The 21,077-nt window shown below is 43.3% G+C and overlaps 2 protein-coding genes across 2 annotated transcripts in view; one reads left to right on the top strand and one right to left on the bottom strand.

The window, feature by feature from the left end:
• The window catches only part of LOC311103059 (dnaJ homolog subfamily C member 17-like), a 49,786-nt gene that overhangs the window by 8,139 nt on the left and 20,570 nt on the right, over positions 1-21,077 (bottom strand). The gene's annotated exons all lie outside the window — the stretch shown is intronic.
• Positions 10,652-15,998, top strand: LOC311103060 (cdc42 effector protein 3). The gene is made up of 2 exons (XM_084144583.1): positions 10,652-11,063; positions 13,204-15,998. The coding sequence occupies exon 2, from the start codon at positions 13,262-13,264 to the stop codon at positions 13,883-13,885; it is 624 nt and encodes a 207-aa protein (XP_084000709.1). The 5' UTR covers positions 10,652-11,063; positions 13,204-13,261; the 3' UTR covers positions 13,886-15,998.

The following is a 21,077-nucleotide window of genomic DNA, read 5'->3' as shown; positions in this document are numbered from 1 at the left end:
ATTAGCACAAAGGGCTAAGATTTGTTTAATTTCTGCCAAGTTTGTCTCCTTCTGGCCATGCTGGGGTCCAGGATAAAACTGTCTGCCCTCCAGGACATCTACAGCACCCGGTGTCACAGGAAGGCCAAAAAGATCATCAAGGACTTCAGCCACAGCCTGTTCACCCAGTTACCATCCAGTAGGTGAGGTCAGTACAGGTGCATCAAAGCTGGGACCGAGAGACTGAAAAAGAGCTATCTCAACGCCATCGCACTGTTAAATAGTCAACACTAGCCAGCCTCCGCCCTGAAAATTAGTCACTGCCACTGGCCGACTACCACCCGGTTACTCAACCCTGCACCTTAGGGGCTGCTGCCTATGTACATAGACATGGAACACTGGTCACTTTAATAAGGTTTACATACTGTTTTACCCTTTTCATATGTATATACTGTATTCTAGTCAAGGACTATCCTATTTAACTATTGCTGTACATATACTATTCTATCCGACGTATTCTTCAGATATACTACATCTTCTATCCATATACTGTCAGTGTCAATAATGTCTATACATCCCATCATATACCGTGTGTGTGTGTGTGTGTGTGTGTGTGTGTGTGTGTGTGTGTGTGTGTGTGTGTGTGTGTGTATATATATATATATATATATATATATATATATATATATATATATATACACATATATATATATATATATATATATACACATATATATATATATATATATATATATACACATACACAGTTGAAGTCGGAAGTTTACATACACAAACTATGGTTTGGGAAGTCGGTTAGGACATCTACTTTGTGCATGACAAGTTTTTTTCCAACAATTGTTTACAGACAGATTATTTCACTTATAATTCACTGTATCACAATTCCAGTGGGTCAGTGCCTCTCAGGAAGGAGACGCGTTCTGTCTCCTAGAGATGAACGTACTTTGGTGCGAAAAGTGCAAATCAATCCCAGAACAACAGCAAAGGACCTTGTGAAGATGCTGGAGGAAACAGGTACAAAAGTATCTATATCCAAAGTAAAACGAGTCCTATATGACATAACATGAAAGGCAGCTCAGCAAGGAAGAAGCCAATGCTCCAAAACCACCATTAAAAAGCCAGACTACGGTTTGAAACTGCACATGTGGACAAAGATCGTACTTTTTGGAGAAATGTCCTCTGGTCTGCTGAAACAAAAACAGAACTGTTTGGCCATAATGACCATCGTTACGTTTGAAGGAAAAGGGGGGTTACTTGCAAGCCGAAGAACACCATCCCAACCGTGAAGCATGGGGGTGGCAGTATCATGCTGTGGGGGTGCTTTGCTGCAGGAGGGACTGGTACACTTCACAAAATTGATGGCATCATGAGGAAGGACAATTATGTGGATATATTGAAGCAACATCTCAAGACATCAGTCAGGAAGTTAAAGCTTGGTCACAAATGGGTCTTCCAAATGGACAATGACCCCAAGCATACTTCCAAAGTTGTGGCAAAATGGCTTAAGGACAACAAAGTCAAGGTATTGGAGTGGCCATCACAAAGCCCTGACCTCAATCCTATAGAAAATGTGTGGGCAGAACTGAAAAAGCGTGTGCGAGCAAGGAGGCCTACAAACCTGACTCAGTTACACCAGCTCTGTCAAGAGGAATGGGCCAAATTTCACCCAACTTATTGTGGGAAGCTTGTGGAAGGCTACCCAAAACGTTTGAACCAAGTTAAACAATTTAAAGGCAATGCTACCAAATACTAATTGAGTGTATGTAAACTTCTGACCCACTGGGAATGTGATGAAATAAATAAAAGCTGAAATAAATCTCTCTACTATTATTCTGACATTTCACATTCTTAAAATAAAGTGGTGATCCTAGGCCCTTGGTGAAGTTCTGACCTTACAGTGGGGAAAAAAAGTATTTAGTCAGCCACCAATTGTGCAAGTTCTCCCACTTAAAAAGATGAGAGAGGCCTGTCATTTTCATCATAGGTACACATCAACTATGACAGACAAATTGAGAAGAAAAAAATCCAGAAAATCACATTGTAGGATTTTTAATGAATTTATTTGCAAATTATGGTGGAAAATAAGTATTTGGTCACCTACAAACAAGCAAGATTTCTGGCTCTCACAGACCTGTAACTTCTTATTTAAGAGGCTCCTCTGTCCTCCACTCGTTACCTGTATTAATGGCACCTGTTTGAACTTGTTATCAGTATAAAAGACACCTGTCCACAACCTCAAACAGTCACACTCCAAACTCCACTATGGCCAAGACCAAAGAGCTGTCAAAGGACACCAGAAACAAAATTGTAAACCTGCACCAGGCTGGGAGACTGAATCTGCAATAGGTAAGCAGCTTGGTTAGAAGAAATCAACTGTGAGAGCAATTATTAGGAAATGGAAGAAAAACAAGACCACTGATAATCTCCCTCGATCTGGGGCTCCACGCAAGATCTCACCCCGTGTGGTCAAAATGATCACAAGAACGGTGAGCAAAAATCCCATAACCACACAGGGGGACCTAGTGAATGACCTGCAGAGAGCTGGGACCAAAGTAACAAAGCCTACCATCAGTAACACACTACGCCGCCAGGGACTCAAATCCTGCAGTGCCAGACGTGTCCCCCTGCTAAAGCCAGTACATGTCCAGGCCTGTCTGAAGTTTGCTAGAGTGCATTTGGATGATCCAGAAGAGGATTGGGATAATGTAATATGGTCAGATGAAACCAAAATATAACTTTGGTAAAAACTCAACTCGTCCTGTTTGGAGGACAAAGAATGCTGAGTTGCATCCAAAGAACACCATACCTACTGTGAAGCATGGGGGTGGAAACATCATGCTTTGGGGCTTTTTTTCTGCAAAGGGACCAGGACGACTGATCCGTGTTAAGGAAAGAATGAATGGGGCCATGTATCGTGAGATTTTGAGTGAAAACCTCCTTCCATCAGCAAGGGCATTGAAGATGAAACGTGGCTGGGTCTTTCAGCATGACAATGATCCCAAACACACCGCCCGGGCAATGAAGGAGTGGCTTTGTAAGAAGCATTTCAAGGTCCTGGAGTGGCCTAGCCAGTCTCCAGATCTCAACCCCATAGAACATCTTTGGAGGGAGTTGAAAGTCCGTGTTGCCCAGCGACATCCCCAAAACATCACTGCTCTAGAGGAGATCTGCATGGAGGAATGGGCCAAAATACCAGCAACAGTGTGTGAAAACCTTGTGAAGACTTACAGAAATCGTTTGACCTGTGTCATTGCCAACATAATTTGCAAATAAATTCATTAAAAATCCTACAATGTGATTTTCTTGATTTTTTTTCTTCTCATTTTGTCGGTCATAGTTGACGTGTACCTATGATGAAGATTACAGGCCTCTCTCATCTTTTTAAGTGGGAGAACTTGCACAATTGGTGACTGACTAAATATCTTTTTTCCCCACTGTATATACACACACAGTGGGGAGAACAAGTATTTGATACACTGCCGATTTTGCAGGTTTTCCTACTTACAAAGCATGTAGAAGTCTGTAATTTTTATCATAGGTACACTTCAACTGTGAGAGACGGAATCTTAAACAAAAATCCAGAAAATCACATTATATGATTTTTAAGTAATTAATTTGCATTTTATTGCATGACATAAGTATTTGATACATCAGAAAAGCAGAACTTAATATTTGGTACAGAAACCTTTATTTGCAATTACAGAGATCATACGTTTCCTGTAGGTCTTGACCATGTTTGCACACACTGCAGCAGGGATTTTGGCCCACTCCTCCATACAGACCTTCTCCAGATCCTTCAGGTTTCGGGGCTGTTGCTGGGCAATACGGACTTTCAGCTCCCTCCAAAGATTTTCTATTGGGTTCAGGTCTGGAGACTGGCAAGGCCACTCCAGGACCTTGAGATGCTTCTTACGGAGCCACTCCTTAGTTGCCCTGGCTGTGTGTTTCGGGTCGTTGTCATGCTGGAAGACCCAGCCACGACCCATCTTCAATGCTCTTACTGAGGGAAGGTTGTTGTTGGCCAAGATCTCGCGATACATGGCCCCATCCATCCTCCCCTCAATACGGTGCAGTCGTTCTGTCCCCTTTGCAGAAAAGCATCCCCAAATAATTATGTTTCCACCTCCATGCTTCACGGTTGGGATGGTGTTCTTGGGGTTGTACTCATCCTTCTTCTTCCTCCAAACACGGCGAGTGCAGTTTAGACCAAAAAGCTCTATTTTTGTCTCATCAGACCACATGACCTTCTCCCATTCCTCCTCTGGATCATCCAGATGGTCTTTGGCAAACTTCAGACGGGCCTGGACATGCACTGGCTTGAGCAGGGGGACCTTGCGCGCGCTGCAGGATTTTAATCCATGACGGCGTAGTGTGTTACTAATGGTTTTCTTTGAAACTGTGGTCCCAGCTCTCTTCAGGTCATTGACCAGGTCCTGCCGTGTAGTTCTGGGCTGATCCCTCACCTTCCTCATGATAATTGATGCCCCACGAGGTGAGATCTTGCATGGAGCCCCCCCAGACCGAGGGTGATTGACCGTCATCTTGAACTTCTTCCATTTTCTAATAATTGCGCCAACAGTTGTTGCCTTCTCACCAAGCTGCTTGCCTATTGTCCTGTAGCCCATCCCAGCCTTGTGCAGGTCTACAATTTTATCCCTGATGTCCTTACACAGCTCTCTGGTCTTGGCCATTGTGGAGAGGTTGGAGTCTGTTTGATTGAGTGTGTGGACAGGTGTCTTTTATACAGGTAACAAGTTCAAACAGGTGCAGTTAATACAGGTAATGAGTGGAGAACAGGAGGGCTTCTTAAAGAAAAACTAACAGGTCTGTGAGAGCCGGAATTCTTACTGGTTGGTAGGTGATAAAATACTTATGTCATGAAATAAAATGCAAATTAATTACTTAAAAATCATACAATGTGATTTTCTAGATTTTTTGTTTTAGATTCCGTCTCTCACAGTTGAAGTGTACCTATGATAAAAATTACAGACCTCTACATGCTTTGTAAGTAGGAAAACCTGCAAATTCGGCAGTGTATCAAATACTCACACACACACACACACACACACACACACACACAACACACACATACAGTACCAGTCAAAAGTATGGACACACCTACTCATTCCAGGGTTTTTCTTTATTTTTGCTATTTTCTCCATTGTAGAATAATAGTGAAGACATCAAAACTATGAAAAAAGTGTTAAACAAATCAAAATATATGTTCTAGTTGAGAATCTTCAAATAGCCACCCTTTGCCTTGATGACAGCTTTGCACACTCTTGGCATTCTCTCAACAGGCTTCACCTGGAATGCTTTTCCAACAGTCTTGAAGGAGTTCCCACATATGCTGAGCACTTTGTAGGCTGCTTTTCCTACACTCTGCCGTCCGACTCATCCCAAACCATCTCAATTGGGTTGGCCGGTGTATTCCGTCATTGTAAATAAGAATTTGTTCTTAACTGACTTGCCTAGTTAAATAAAGGTAAAATTTAAATTTAAATAAAATAAAAGGTTGGGTGATTGTGGAGGCCAGGTCATCTGATGCAGCACTCCATCACTCTCCTTCTTGGTAAAATAGCCCTTACACAGCCTGGAGGTGTGTCGGATCATTGTCCTGTTGAAAAACAAATGATAGTCCCTTTAAGCCCTAACCAAATGGGATGGCTCATCGCTGCAGAATGCTGTGGTAGCCATGCTGGTTAAGTGTGTCTTAAATCCTAAATAAATCACAGACAGTGTCACCAGCAAAGCACCCCCACACCATAACACCTCCTCTTCCATGCTTTACGGTGGGAAATACACACGCAGAGTTCATCCGTTCACCCACACCACATCTCACAAAGCCATGGCGGTTGGAACCAAAAATCTCCAATTTGGACTACAGACCAAAGGACACATTTCCACCGGTCTAATGTCCATTGCTTGTGTTTCTTGGCCCAAGCAAGTCTCTTCTTATTATTGGTGTCCTTAAGTAGTGGTTTCTTTGCAGCAATTCAACCATGAAGGCCTGATTCACACAATCTCCTCTGAACAGTTGATGTTGAGATGTGTCTGTTACTTGAACTCTGTGAAGCATTTATTTAGCCTGCAATTTCTGAGGCTGGTAACTGTAATGAATTTATCCACTGCAGCAGAGGTAACTCCGGTCTTCCATTCCTGTGGCGGTCCTCATGAGAGCCAGTTTCATCATAGCGCTTGATGGTTTTTGCGACTGCACTTGAAGAAACTTTCAGTTCTTAAAATGTTCAGTATTGACTGACCTTCATATGTCTTAAAGTAATGATGGACTGTCGTTTCTCTTTGCTTATTTGTGCTGTTCTTGCCATAATATGGACTGTTGGAAAAGCATTCCTAATGAAGCTGGTTGAGAGAATGCCAAGAGTGTGCAAAGCTGTCATCAAGGCAAAGGGTGGCTACTTTGAAGAATCTCAAATATAAAATATATTTTGATTTGTTTAACACTTTTTTTGGTTACTACATGATTCCATATGTGTTATTTCATAGTTTTGATGTCTTCATTATTATTCTACATTGTAGAAAATAGTAAAAATAAAGAAAAACCCTTGAATGAGTAGGTGTGTCCAAACTTTTGATTGGTACTGTAGGTATTCCTCTTGTCCAGATGGCGATTGCATCGTCTGTGGATCTATTGGGGCGGTAAGCAAATTGAAGTGGGTCTAGGGTGTCAGGTAAGGTAAGGTAGAAGTGATATGATCCTTAACTAGCCTCTCAAAGCACTTCATGATGACAGAAGTGAGTGCTACGCGATGATAGTAATTTAGTTCAGTTACCTTTGCTTTCTTGGGTACAGGAACAATGGTGGACATCTTGAAGCAAGTAGGGACAGCAGACAGGGATATGCTCTGCGCATGTCTGCGCATGCTCTGAGGACGTGGCTAGGGATGCCGTCTGGGCCGGCAGCCTTGCGAGGGTTAACACGCTTAAATGTCTTACTAATGTCGGCCACGGAGAACAAGAACCCACTGTCCTTGGGAGCGGGCGTTATCCTCAAAGCGGGCGAAGAAGGTGTTTAGCTTGTCCGGGAGCAAGACGTCGACGTCGGCGTCCACGATGTGGTTGGTTTTCACTTTGTAATTTGTGATTGTTTATAGACCCTGCCACATACGTCTCGTGTCTGAGCCGTTGAATTGCGACTCTACTTTGTCTCTGTACTGACGTTTTGCCTGTTTGATTGCCTTACGGAGGGAATAACTACACTGTTTTGTATTCTACCATATTCCCAGTCACCTTGCCATGCTTAAATACAGTGGGTCGCGCTTTCGTGGATACACATGGTCTGCGGTTGTGAGGCCGGTTGGACATACCACTAAATTCTCTAAAACAACGTAGGAGGCGGCTTATAGTAGAGAAATTAACATTCAACTCTCTGGCAACAGCTCTGGTGGCCATTCCTGCAGTTAGCATGCCAATTGTACACTCTCTCAAAGCTTGAGACATCTGCACATTTTAGAGTGGCCTTTTATTGTCCCCAGCACAAGGTGCACCTGTGTAATGATCATGCTGTTTAATCAGCTTCTTGATATGCCACACCTGTCAGGTGGATGGATTATTTTGGCAAAGGAGAAATGCTCACTAACAGGGATGTAAACAAATTTGTGCACAACATTTGAGAGAAATAAGCTTTTTGTGCGGATGGAACATTTCTGGGATATTTTATTTCAGCTCATGAAACATTGGACCAACACTTTACATGTTGCGTTAATATTTTTGTTCAGTGTAATAACGGCTGGAATGTTGCGAGCAGACAAGAATGGACTTCTCTGAATGAGGTTTTACAGCTTTGACAGGGCCAAACCACACAATGTAAAAAATTGCTACTAAAACCTACAGGAGCAGCAGGTGACAACTGACTGAGTAAGCTGTGTGCAGGTGTTTGTAGGCTACATGAAGAGGTCTTAGTGTCTGGGTGAAAGCTCTGGTCAGTGGTCAGTGAGGTAGTGATTAGTGTAAAGTTAGAAGGAAGAGCCAGTCAGCACTGGGTTCAGGGGGCAGGGCAGGGGAGGGGGTGTATAAGGCTGGATTTGAGCCTGCTGGATCGAGAGAGTGCCTTTGGAAACCCTTAAAGGAAAGGAAATAAACAAAATGAAAGAGAAATGGAAGTTGAGACGTGAACTCCCTGTGCTCTGGCATTTCTCTGTATGATGGATGTGTTGGGGGTTCCTATAATAGATAGATGGGGGAGAGGGCTGTTCAGCTATATAATATTCAAAAATACATCTTTGTAATACCAGAACTTTGTATTTCACATCAGGGCCTTCTGGGAAAAGCCCTCTGATTGCAACAGATGTTCTATTAAAACACTGGGGCCACAGAACCAGCAACAATGTCGTTTAAACCTTCAATATTCCCAAAAAATAAAGTGAACCGAAGGTTAAAGTACAAATACACAAATTAAACAATGTGCTAATTTCTATTGTGCGTGCATGCGTCTGAACATGCTGGTGTTTTGTGTGTGTGTCTGGTGTGGGGCCTAAGGAGAGATCTGTATTGCTGCTTCTAGCATGTGTAATGGTTCTTTATCTGCCTAATGTGCTGCACAAACAGCAACTGGAATGCAGCCCTCCACACACTGTTTATTTCAGAGCCCAGATGTTAAAAGAAACCCATATATCAAACACTTAATTTAATAATTACAAATAATTCAGTGCCAGGAGACACAAGGAGGTAAACATTCTCAGACTTCCATGACCTCCCACGTCCAGAGAGAACAGCACACACACAAATACACACACCTCTGGTCTGCTAGTCCGCAAACACAGCAATTAAACATTACTTCTACACATCACACAGTGGGGGAGAAGTCAGTGTGTTCCTTCCAATCAAAACAATATACAAGGACTTGAAATTAAACAAACTGCCTGTTTCATCAGTCACCTCTCTTATATGCTAAGATCCCCCAGGCAAAAGGTCTGGGGGGGGGGGGTAGAATACCACACCTGGACTTTAGTCCACAACTATAACATCAAGAGCACTTTGTCATGTTACGCAATTAAACGTCTCCAGATACTTTCCTGAGAGACAGAGGTATATCGATTCAGACAGGTGAGTTTCAGTTAGCGCTCTGTCACAAGGCTCATCACTGTCTGTCTGACTGACTCATCATTGTAGAGAGACAGTGACGACACATGCTCTCTCACTGTCTAATGACGGATTTCACTTGTTGATGGATATCCACAACATTGGTTTGTGTCTAATATTTCAGTCCTGTACAGATCTTCATCATACACTATCAGGGTCACAACCGAACCGCTGTGTATTCCATGTGAGTGGAAACATCTTACAACAGCGAAAAACTGCTCTGTCTGTTGTCCACAAGACAAGAACACACAACAAAGGGCCAAATGAATATTCCACAAAAGCCTCAATTTGGGTTTCTAGAGCCAGTCAAAGAAAGCAGTATCTGGAAGCACTTTTTTGTACAACAACAAAAACAAGCAGCATCCTAGGTTTGAGGGAGAACATAGTCGGCCCAGACAGACCACAGTACCAGCACTGCCCTGAGAGGGGAGAGAGGAGGGCAATCAGACACCTACTCTGCTCCTACAGTCAGGGTCCAGGGCCAACGTAATCCTCCCAGATTCTGGACAACACAAACATGGGGTAAGCCCACCTCGAACCCCTGGTCAAATGGGCCCTGTGTGACCACATCACCATAGATAACACACGTTATCCCCTCCCGTGACTGTCTGCTAGCATGAACAGATGGCTTCCCAACAACAACAAAAAATAGTATGGATGGGGTGAGGCGGATAGTCTGGCTGACACCAGCTCTCGAAAGCGTTTCCTCGCTGTGTAGTCACGTGGGTCGAGGTGGAGGCTATGAGGTGGAGTGGTGGGGGGGGAAACAATTATTGAATTGGAGTTGTTCAAAAGCTCAGTTCCAGTCTTTGATAAATGTTATGATAAGGCAATTATTACATTGGTAATTGCATCTGTTAAAGCAGATAGGTCTGTTCTGGTGTTGGGGAGTGAATGAGGAATGAATGACGGCAGGCCTTTGTTTTTCCGAGCCATTTGAAAGGATCTGATCAGTAATCATAGAGACTGAATCCAGCCAATCCCCTGTACCGCGGATGTTTCACCTCATAGACCCTGGAGCAGAGTGCTCTGTTGTCTGGAATCAGACAGATAACCACTAACGTTCTCTCAAGGTTGAAGGCGTTGCTAGGAGGCACCAAAATGTTTCGGAGGATGTTGGTGTGGAAAGCGGACTGTGACTCTGCTGCTGAGACCAGATGTAGACCATCCCAGAGACATAACAATGTTAGGTGATGTGTACGCTAGGCATTGAGCAGTGGGGTGAAGGCCTCTGGCCACTGCTAAAGCTTTAGCTCTCAAGGGAAAAGTAGGTCTGTGGGCATCAACACACAGCATACAAACACTGATTACCGATAAGCCTAATGGTTTCTACCGTAGGCCAATAACAGGCATCCTAAATTCCATGACCGTCACAGCCCTAATGCTGAAGGCGTGAGAATTGGAACTGAAACAGGTTATCTATCTAGAGCAACTTAGCCTACCTGCACATACATGTCTGTGTGTGAGTCAGTGGCTTTATCTGATACCACAGTCTATTGGCCTCTACTCAGCCTGTGTGTGTGAGGAATACGCTGTGCTCTATCCCTAGCTCAGTTCCATCTTGTTCCGTGCTATAAGCAGTAAATCAGTGGGGACTACAACAGCTCCTGCTCTGCCCTGTCACTCAGGTATTGGGTGCAGCCAGCAGGATTCACGCCCATGATTCAGACTCCCACGGCAGGGAGAGTGACATCATCCGAGGGCAGGTGAGGTGAAAAAAAAAAGAAGAAAACAAAACTCCACCTGGTCGTGTCTATAGACTGACCTCACCTGGGTTACTTAGTCAGAGGAGACATTCTCAAACAACACACCTGACGGGGACTCTAACACTGCTGGGTCCTAGAAGGAATATACTTGTACTATTGAACTGAACCTTGAGAAGATAGAGGGAAGCACAGGATCAAATTGGCAAGGTCTACAGGACGTGATAGGTACCCTCTACTGAGAAGGATTCTAAGACTCGGGTAAGGGACGGTTATTTTTAGTGTTACATTGATATTACTGCATTGTTGGGTTTGGAGCTTGCAAGAAAGGCATTTCACTGTACTTGTGCACGTGACATTAAAACTTGAAACTGAGTGGCTGGGCTGTTAAATCTGGGATTTAGAGAATTTGGAGGGGTGGGGGGGGGCTCCAGTTCTCTCTCAGGGATGTTCACTGTGCTTCTCCCTCAGCAGTTGAATAAGCCCAATCATGTCAGGAGAAACAGTGTCAGAGTCTCCAGGTACCAGCCCTAGCCTGGCTTCCTGATAGAGATAGGCGTGTGGGTGTGGGATACAGACACCCTGTGTACACAGCAGTACAGAAAAGAGCTAACAGATCTATCATACAGTTTGTAACAACAGAATGTAGTATCTATCAACTTGTCAAAAATATTGGTTATAAGACACTCATATGCCAACTCATAAATCATAACCAACACCTGCTCTTGAGAATATACTTTAGGCATTTCCATTTGGACATGTAGCCAACTCATTTGAAAGTCTCCCTCAAAATGTGCTCAGCTACAAGCAGTTTGAGGAGGAAGATTATTTAGTAACTGTAAATTGTCTTGGCAAAGCAGTTTTCACTAGGCTTATTTAATTTGGACTTGGAAGAGAAGTGTTTCCTTAACATGATCCTCACTGCTGCAATTCTAACACTCCACCTTCGTCCAACTGCCATGTTTGGAAAGGAATGCTGTTGTGTCCACACTCTCCCAATCTCCCGCTGCTACTAAAGTACTGATAAAACCTTTACAGGCCAACAAAACCTGTTTGCCGTAGTGCCTTACAAATTTACAAAGTGAGTGTTTCAAGTCACGAACACAAATCTAATATGGGCAAAGCTGTTAGGAGCCTGTAAAAATCACAGAGCACTGAGATTGTCCAGTTGACCTGCCAGAGATGATGAACTACATTGTGTTACTCAATAAAATGATTACAACTCACGAAACACTAAATTACTAGAACCATACTCAACTAGATTAGAATAAGGTGTATTTTATTTTGCGTTTTGGTCCTAGCGCTTACACAAACTATAATGGATTTAAACAATATTTTCAGAGCCACACTTTCCTCAGTTTGTACAGTTGTTTTATGTAATATATTTTATGCCCTTGCTTTTTAAATGGTGGTAGCTGTTCAAGGCCCATTGTTTACAGATAACTGAGCTTGATACTGTACAGATTAACTTCTAAATTATCATTGTACAAAGTGCGCTATCTGAGAAAAAAAGACAACAGTTTGACGCCATTTATAGCATGTGAAAGTCATATTCCAGTTAAATTCTACATATATCACAATCATAACAAAATGCTGTCAGGTATTGCCACACAACTCTCTAATCAAGAGTTGTAGAATCTGATCTTATCTGGATCCAGCATAACAGGAAAGGCTGACTACCTGTGACCACTAAACCAGATCAACAGATCTAAAGATGAGGATAAATAAATAAAGATGAATACACATACTGTGTCTCTGAGCTTTGTCTCTCAACACGTACCAAATTCCACCCCATTCATAAAATAACTACTGTTTAAGAAGTGAGAGCAAAGCCTGGAGTTGCCTGACAAACTGACAGGAAAGGGGGCCAGAGGGTATGGTGACATGTCTCATATAGATATAGAGGATGTTGTGTCTGCTCTGGAATGTGCATATTTGGTGCATGGTTACTGGAAGTCAGAATCAGGCTTAGCCATTCCTTTGGTGCATTCAGCAGACCACACCTGCATTTATGGGAATAAACTGGATTTGAAAAGTAAACATTTAAAATCAAAACACTTCTAAGTACGTATTGGACCATCTCCCAGGAGACAAATTATAGTGAATCGTATTAACACAAAACCAAGCAGAGCAGGTGCATTCTCTAAAGCTGCTGCCTTGTCACATTAAACTTGACATAATCCAAGGGTTACATCTGGTGTTGGACAGCAGAGGGAAACAAATATTGCACATCCCGTAGGCTGCAGCATGATGAAAGTAAACCTGGATAATCAGATCAGAGATGTATGATGTGTTGTTGATGGGAAACCACTTGATCTGACATGAACCTCACCTCAAAGTGAAACAATTTTAATATTTCTTCTTCTTTTTTTATTTTTCTTTATGGTAAACTGCCTTTAAGCTTCGTCTCAGTTCATCTCAGAAGTGAACCAAAGGACATCTCAACAGGACCTGGTAAGATGCCACTGACGACGTCTCTGTACCGTAAGCCAGCCTCGGCCCGCTGGTCCAGGAGGACCCAGAAGCGCAGGGAGGTGCTCTCTGTCAACATGATCAGCCTCCCATTGGCCGACTTCCGCCATGTTTCCCACATCGGGAACAACGACCACAGCGACAGCTTCGGGGATCTGTCCTTTCTGAAGGGGGGCAACAGCCTGGTGCTGCAGAGCTCTCAGAGTGAGCAGAACCTCTTGCTGGCCTGCTACCCTCCACCCAAACCCTCACGCCTTAACCTGGACGAGGCAGAGGCCACGGAGAGCCCCGAGTGGACCAGGGCTCACATGAGCTACAGTGCCTCAGAGAGGAGGAAGAAGTGCAGCTCCTTGCCCCTGCTGGACAGTGAGGAGGGTGAGGGGAATCAGGAGATGGAGGCCAGTGTTAGCCCCAGCCACAGGTTCATGGTCAGTAGCCCCAGTCCTGGCCAGGGCAGCCTGAGTTCTGGCAGGGATGGAGACTCCACTCAGACCTACCCTGAGGACATGCAGCAGCTGGATGAGGTGGACAACAGCTTCTCCTTCAGCCTGGACCTGGGCCCCTCCATCCTGGATGATGTGCTGCAGGTCATGGACAGGCTCCACTATTAGTGGAACTGCCAGACAAACACTAACGTCATCATTGTGACTGGCATTAGAACACTCCAAACTATCATAAGAAGATGAACGGCTGACAAAGAACTCCTGACTAAAAGAGACACGCAGAGAGTACGGTTACATGCACACAATAATACGATTATTGTGAATAGTCAGATTAATATAATAGTTTGAATAAACGTTTACATGCTTTGCAAGAAGAACAATTTCCCTAATAATCCTGTTTACATGGACACATCTGCAATCAGGCTACTTGATGATAAATGCAGAAAATCCCCAATCAAAATAAACGTTCTACCACAGCGACCATGTTATTTTTGTGAAGCATATTTGATTCTGAGTTTATACATGAAAACTATTTATAATATGAATACTTTCAGTTTTTCCGAACTCACTTCACTCGCGCAAAATAAGGAAGCTTGCGCTGCTCGTGCTAGCACATGCGCGCACATGCGCAGATCAAATACATTGCTATAACTCTGATTAAGGCATTACATGCCCTAATAATTTGAAAGATAGCTCAGAAAACCAGGTGGTTTAATTGTTGTACGTTTACTTCGATTATGACCTCACACCGATTAAGATAAGCAGAGTAAGGTTTTTCTATGACTAATGCATAATCTGCCTACTGCCAATCAGTTTAATATCGAATTATTAGTGCATGTAAACATACACCGTGTCAGAACATTTAAAAGACCATGGGGATATAATCTCATTATTTTGGATTAGCTGACTGTGGCTAAAACAGATGCTATGGATTTAAGAAGAGTAATGGATGATTTGTGGACAGAACTGTAACTACAAAGGGATCTCTTCCATTTCATGTGAGATCATCGACTTTAACTTATCCCTTCTCTCATTTTGTTTTGAAAAATGTTTGTTATCTACAGTAGATTATTATTACATTTACATTTTAGTCATTTAGCAGACGCTCTTATCCAGAGCGACTTACAGTTAGTGAGTGCATACATTATAATTTTTTCATACTGGCCCCCCGTGGGAATCGAACCCACAACCCTGGCGTTGCAAACGCCATGCTCTACCAATTGAGCTACATCCCTGCCGGCCATTCCCTCCCCTACCCTGGACGACGCTGGGCCAATTGTGCGCCGCCCCATGAGTCTCCCGTTCGCGGCCGGCTACGACAGAGCCTGGATTCGAACCAGGATCTCTAGTGGCACAGCTAGCACTGCGATGCAGTGCCTTAGACCACTGCGCCACTCGGGAGACAGTTAGTGAGTGCATACATTTTTCATACTGACAGAACGCTTCTCATGATTGAGTTGTACGCTAATTTGTTGAACATTTCTTGACTTTCCATCTGTTGTTTCTATGATACAGTAATATAATCAGAATGAGTGTTTAAGGGTTAACGTTGGAATTCTTCCTTCAGGGGTTCAACCACATACAGTCTAATGGACAAAGTTAATGTTCTTCTAGCATTACTTATTGCAGCATTAGATAAAATGTTACATAGTCTAGTTAATCATTTAGCACCTTATTTACCTTAAAGGCCCAGTGTAGTCAAAAACCAGATGTTCCTGTATTTTATATATATTTCAACACTATGAGGTTGTAATTATACTGTGAAATTGTGAAAATTATGATAATGCCCTTTTGGTGTAAGAGCTGTTTAAAAAGACAGCCTGAAATTTCAGCCTGTTTTGGTTGGATGGAGTTTTGGCCTGCCTGGTGATGTCACCAGGTGGTAAATTAATTACGACCAATAAGAAAGAGTTCCAAACCTCTCTGCAAATAACAGCTAGTTTTCAGTTTTCCCTTTCCCACTCAGACCACTCCCAGACAGCCATAGCTAAATTCTTGCTTGAGAAATTGCTCTTTGCTAAGAAGCTATTTTTGTTTCTTTTTGACCATTTTAAAACATATCACAGTAAGATACTTAATTGTTACAAATAAATTATTTGATATTGAGATAAAAATGGCTGCATTGGACCTTTAAGGTGTTCAAAAAGTAAAGTAGGCATTTTCAGATGGCTGCTTTTTGTCCTTTCTATGGATCTCTTTATGTGATTAATGTTGGAATTAAGAGTGTAATATTAAAGAAATAAAAAATAACATTGTATAATGATTAGAAGACATGCGCAGGAATACGTATTAGGGGTTTTATTTACTCCACCCAACACAAGGTACGTCATGGAAAACGACGGGGACGAAGCCCAAAACAAACACGTATATATATAATAGAGGGCTGTAACCCAAACAAAAGAGCGAGGTGTAACCTCTACACAATACACGGGACGAGACTCGTAAACAACAAGAGCACAATACACGGTACTCACGAGACCAACGGACATGGGACAATAATAGACAAGGACAATGGGGAACAGAGGGCACATATATACACATACTAATACATTTTAGTCATTTAGCAGACACTCTTATCCAGAGCGACTTACAGGAGCAATTAGGGTTAAGTGCCTTGCTCAAGGGCACGTCGACAGATTTTTTACCTAGTCGGCTCGGGGACCTTTTGGTTACTGGCCCAATGCTCTTAACCACTAAGCTACCTGCCGCCCTATCTAATCAGAGGGAATGGGAACCAGGTGTGCGTAATGAGACAAGACAGTCCGGGGTTGGTGGTAATGATCCATGTCAGTGACGCCTACCGGTGACGTAGACCTCCGGAACTGGTGAATGGAATGAGCCGTAACATATAAAGGGGGTACCGGTACCGTAACATGTACATATTACCCCAATTACCTCGACTAACTGGTGCCCCCACACATTGACTCGATACCGGTACACACTGTATATAGCCTCGCTATTGTTATTTTTACTGCTGCGCTTTAATTTGTTACTTTTATTTCATATTATTTTATATTGTATATTTCTGTGATTTTTTTTTTGGTATTCTTTCTTAAAACTGCATTGTTGGTTAAGGGCTTGTAAGTAAGCATTTCACTGTAAGGTCTACACCTGTTGTATTCGGCCCATGTGACAAATACAATTTGATTTGACACTTAGTTTTCAAGGTCCTGAGGCTGTGACGTATTGGCATCCTTGCCATTCCGTTGTGTGGGGAGGGTAATATCTTCTCTGCACGCATCTTAGAGGCCCCACTCGAAGGTGCACGAAGGACCCCCATTCTCTCTTTGCCAACAACACAGTGAAAACAAACACTTAGCTCTGCTTCCAATAAAGCCGGTGGTTGGCGGGCTGCAACCTCAGCCAGGCCGCAGGTTCGAGCCCCAAAACCCCGGCACTGTTTTCTTAGCTGTAAATCGGAGTCCTTCGCTCTGATGAGTGGCACGAGAGGGGAAAGTGGCGAGGGGTAATGTGATACTTCCACATGTGCTGCTAGGGCCGAGGAGGCTGGGCACCAGAGCCATCCATTACCAGCAAGGCTCCTGATGAGAGTTTAAAAAATACCTGCTGAATAAACAGGGCTTGACGCGCCCCCCATCACCCCCAGTCCTGGGCCCACTCACCCACCTGCCAGGGGAGCTGGGAGAGAGCCACAGCCAGCACCACAGCGGGGGGCTGTCAGGAAAGGAAATTAGTGGGGCAAAGCCAAAAGCAGTCACATTCCAGGGGTCCCTCAGGCGCTACAGAGAACTTCACTAGCCATGAGTGTCCTGCTGCTGGCAGACAGTTAAACAGCGTTTGCACGTCAACAATCCAATGGAGGCACTGAAGTTTGTGGGTACATCTGTACTTTATATCCGTTTCATGCATCTTTCAGGAAAACCAATTGTTATGTCTTTCAGTGTATTGTATGTTTTATGAGAATAATAACACATTGTGAAACACTGTTAGACCAGTGTGTTCTGTAACCCTTTTAACTGTGTGGAAGATCAGTGGTTTGGGGAAAGAATTACTCGCATCAACATTTTAGATGGCTTGTATAATACTGTTTACACACTTTGATGGACTGACAGAGATGTTTGGTTTTCTAACAGTGATGAGCCGCCATAGAGGCCATATTAAAGCCCTGTCTGAGGAATTACACGTTACATTACATGAGACAACTAGAAGTAGCTAGTTCATGTCAGAGACCGACATGTGGGCACAAATTAGACAGACATTCCAAGCCAACTGAACCATCCATTAATTCAGACGGGTTTACTTTGAAAGTTACTGCTATTATATAAAACTGGAACTTGAGGGAAGCACTGAATTGCTATGATGAACAGCGTGGAGCACACCTGCATCACAGAGAGGTTACTGAATAGCTTAAGGTGTGGCTTGACGAAGTCAACCTTTATTCCCCACGTAACTTGGATCAACAGAACAAGCAATCCATTCATAATGAACGTTAACTGGGACAGTTTACCTGGCCCTTATTAGGCTAGATGTGATGTCTTGGCTTTCTAGGTTAAGGACTTTGATATAATTTGCTCTGGTGCCCAGATCTACATGGCCTCTTACCCAGACTCTCCACAATGGCATAACACGCCTCTGGGACAGTGGGCCTACTGTCTCCTTCCTCCATCATACCATAGTAATCAGACACAAACAGAACTCACACACACTGTCCAAAGACCATATGACACCCCATCGTCTGCAATGGGCTTCTCCGCAAGAGGGGTCACGTAAAGTTATTCTCAACAAATGCCCAAACTCACACTGATGTGAGAATAAATGTAATTGGATGACAAATTATGTTGCCGCTGTGCAAAAATGACCAAACATTTTAAACTGTGAGGTACCCCATCCCATCTGGTACCACTTTTCCCCAAAATTCCAAACTTGCTATCATACAGAATACCGCAAAAGCCTGCCATCTTACAAAAGATGGTGGATTTTTTTAAATTATTTTTTTGGGGGGGGGAATATTGTTTTGACAACTGATACATTCCTACTCCTACTGTAATTGCATCTGGCAGTGCAACCTAATGCTACTGAAAATATGCAACACGCTTCACTGGGGTTTGCAGCGTGAGGGGCGGTTCTGAAACTGATATTGTTTATGGAACTCTGCATAGTGTCAGGACACACTAGAGAGCTACAGATTCACACATTTCTCTCCCATTTAAAGACGAATTAGGGCCAAGGCAGCACAATAGCACTGCTTCGCATGATATCCATGATATACTTGGGCATCGTAAGACCTTGGGAAGAAGACAAAACCATCAAAGATCTCAAAAGTTCAACATCCAGTGATTAAAACAAGCAAGAGAGTTGATCAAGTTCACATGCAATGTGCAACTTTAGTCCACAGAGGAAAAACACTGAGTTAGCAATGTAGAAACAGCGTCCCATGCCCCTTTCCTCCTTTTAACTGTTCCATGAAGAAGAATGCAGGGGTTTCCAGTGCTCCCAGATCTCATTGAGATAGTCCAGTTATCTCGCCACCTCCTTCTCTATTCCCTGTCCAAGCTAAAGCAGTTAAATGAATTCATGCTGATAACAGCTGGCAACAGATGTAAATTAACCAATCTGCTATATTAGTCCTTTTGATCTCTAAACGGCCTCTTCCAGGAAGTCAGAACACTAGAAGTTGTTATCTCCGTCCGGAAAGAGCCAGCGCTACAGCCAGCTGCAGCAAGACTACACTCAGCATACCAGGGCCCAGAGACTTAGGGCTATTTTAGGTGAGCTTGCACTTTATTCAGCAAAAGGAAGCTAGCAGTTCCGATATGATGGAAAAACCATCCAAGAATAGATGAAACGCTAGATCTGGTTCATGTCGTGACAGGCTCGAAGTCGAAGATTCCTCGAAGATTAAATAAACAGAGCTGTATCAAGCACTGAGATAAGTCTTTATCAGAATAAATACTCTAAAAATAAAATATGCTAAACTATTGTTCTAAATTGGGGACACAATGATGTATGACTTCCTTCCAAAGACATGATTATGCTACAAGTTCTTCTGATAGGGAATAGGATACAGATGGTTGAATGTGGACATCAAACTCCAGAGATTCTGGGAGGTAAAGGCTGAACTATGAGTAATATTGACACTGTGTGAATCCCTGTAGTTTGACAGCAAATGTGAGGAGTTCTGGGGGACAGCTCTAACACTTCATTCACCATAATTAAACTCTGTACTTTCCATTGTCATGCTAACCACCATTAACACACATCACACAGTTGTCCCTACCATTACATCTATGTAGCTACAGTATAGTTTATTCTTTCTTTCTTTCTTTCTTTCTTTCTTTCTATCTACAATTTACGTAATCCACTCAGAAGTTCTGGAGCAGACACGTAGCTAACTGTGTACATTACACTGCCATTCAATAAAACTTTTCATCAAACGTCAGAGACTGAGAAAAGAACGCTGACTGTTAGAAAACAACACTATACCACATAATGATTTACCATACATATATTTCATAAACCTACTCATTTCACAACCTCTCATTATGGGAATGTATTATTGCATGGGGCAGTGATACAAAACATAGCACACTCAGGAGGTGAAACTAAATCCTATCCAAATACAAGGGATTTGAATGTCTGGAGCAAGGGGAGCAATTCTCTGCACCATGGCCTGGCCGGGACAGGGCCTCTGTTCCTTACCCTGCTTGATCATTAATGTTAAGAAGAACTTAGTGTATTGTCTCTACATGGTGTCCCCTCCTGGTGAAACGCCTGACCCAACACACCCATGTCTTACAGAGAGCCTGTATCATTCACAGGCTTAGAGAATCACTCAGCACAGCAGTACAACATTGCTCATACATGTCACTTCAGGCTCTATCTGTCAAACTTTGCTACAGTCCAGTGTGTGATAGTAGGGGCCCCCAGGGGCCTCTTGGGACGTGTGGGCCCAGGTGCAGCAGCAGCAGGTCCCAGAACAGTGTAAGCAGATTCTCTTATTAAACAGAGTGGAGCAGAGTGTGAAATAATGTGTGTCCCTGGGCTCCCTGCTGTGCTGGGGCTGGATTGATGAGGTTAAAAAGCAGGTATCAGCACCGCTGCTCCTCTGTGATCGCAACTGGTGACAGTGACGGAGAGAGAGCGAGAAAGGGAGCGAGAGAAAGAAAGGGAGAAAGAAGGAAAAGGAAAGGGGGAGAGATTGGAAGAGAGAGAAAGGGAGATGAAGAAAGAGAGGGAGAGGGAGCGGAGGCAAAGGGAAAGAGAGAGAGAAGCAGTGTTCTGGAACCCAGACAGACTCCTCAGGACCTCCATGGTTCTCCCCAGTCTCCAGTGACCCGGGCCAGTATTACTCATATTCACTGGATCCCCATTATGTCATGTAGGCCTCTTTAGTGAGAAG

The sequence above is a fragment of the Coregonus lavaretus genome, assembly GCF_964263955.1.
Source record: "Coregonus lavaretus genome assembly, chromosome: 27".
Classification (NCBI taxonomy): domain Eukaryota; kingdom Metazoa; phylum Chordata; class Actinopteri; order Salmoniformes; family Salmonidae; genus Coregonus; species Coregonus lavaretus.
Note: the sequence above shows the minus strand (reverse complement) of the source record. Positions and strands in the feature narration are given on the sequence as shown.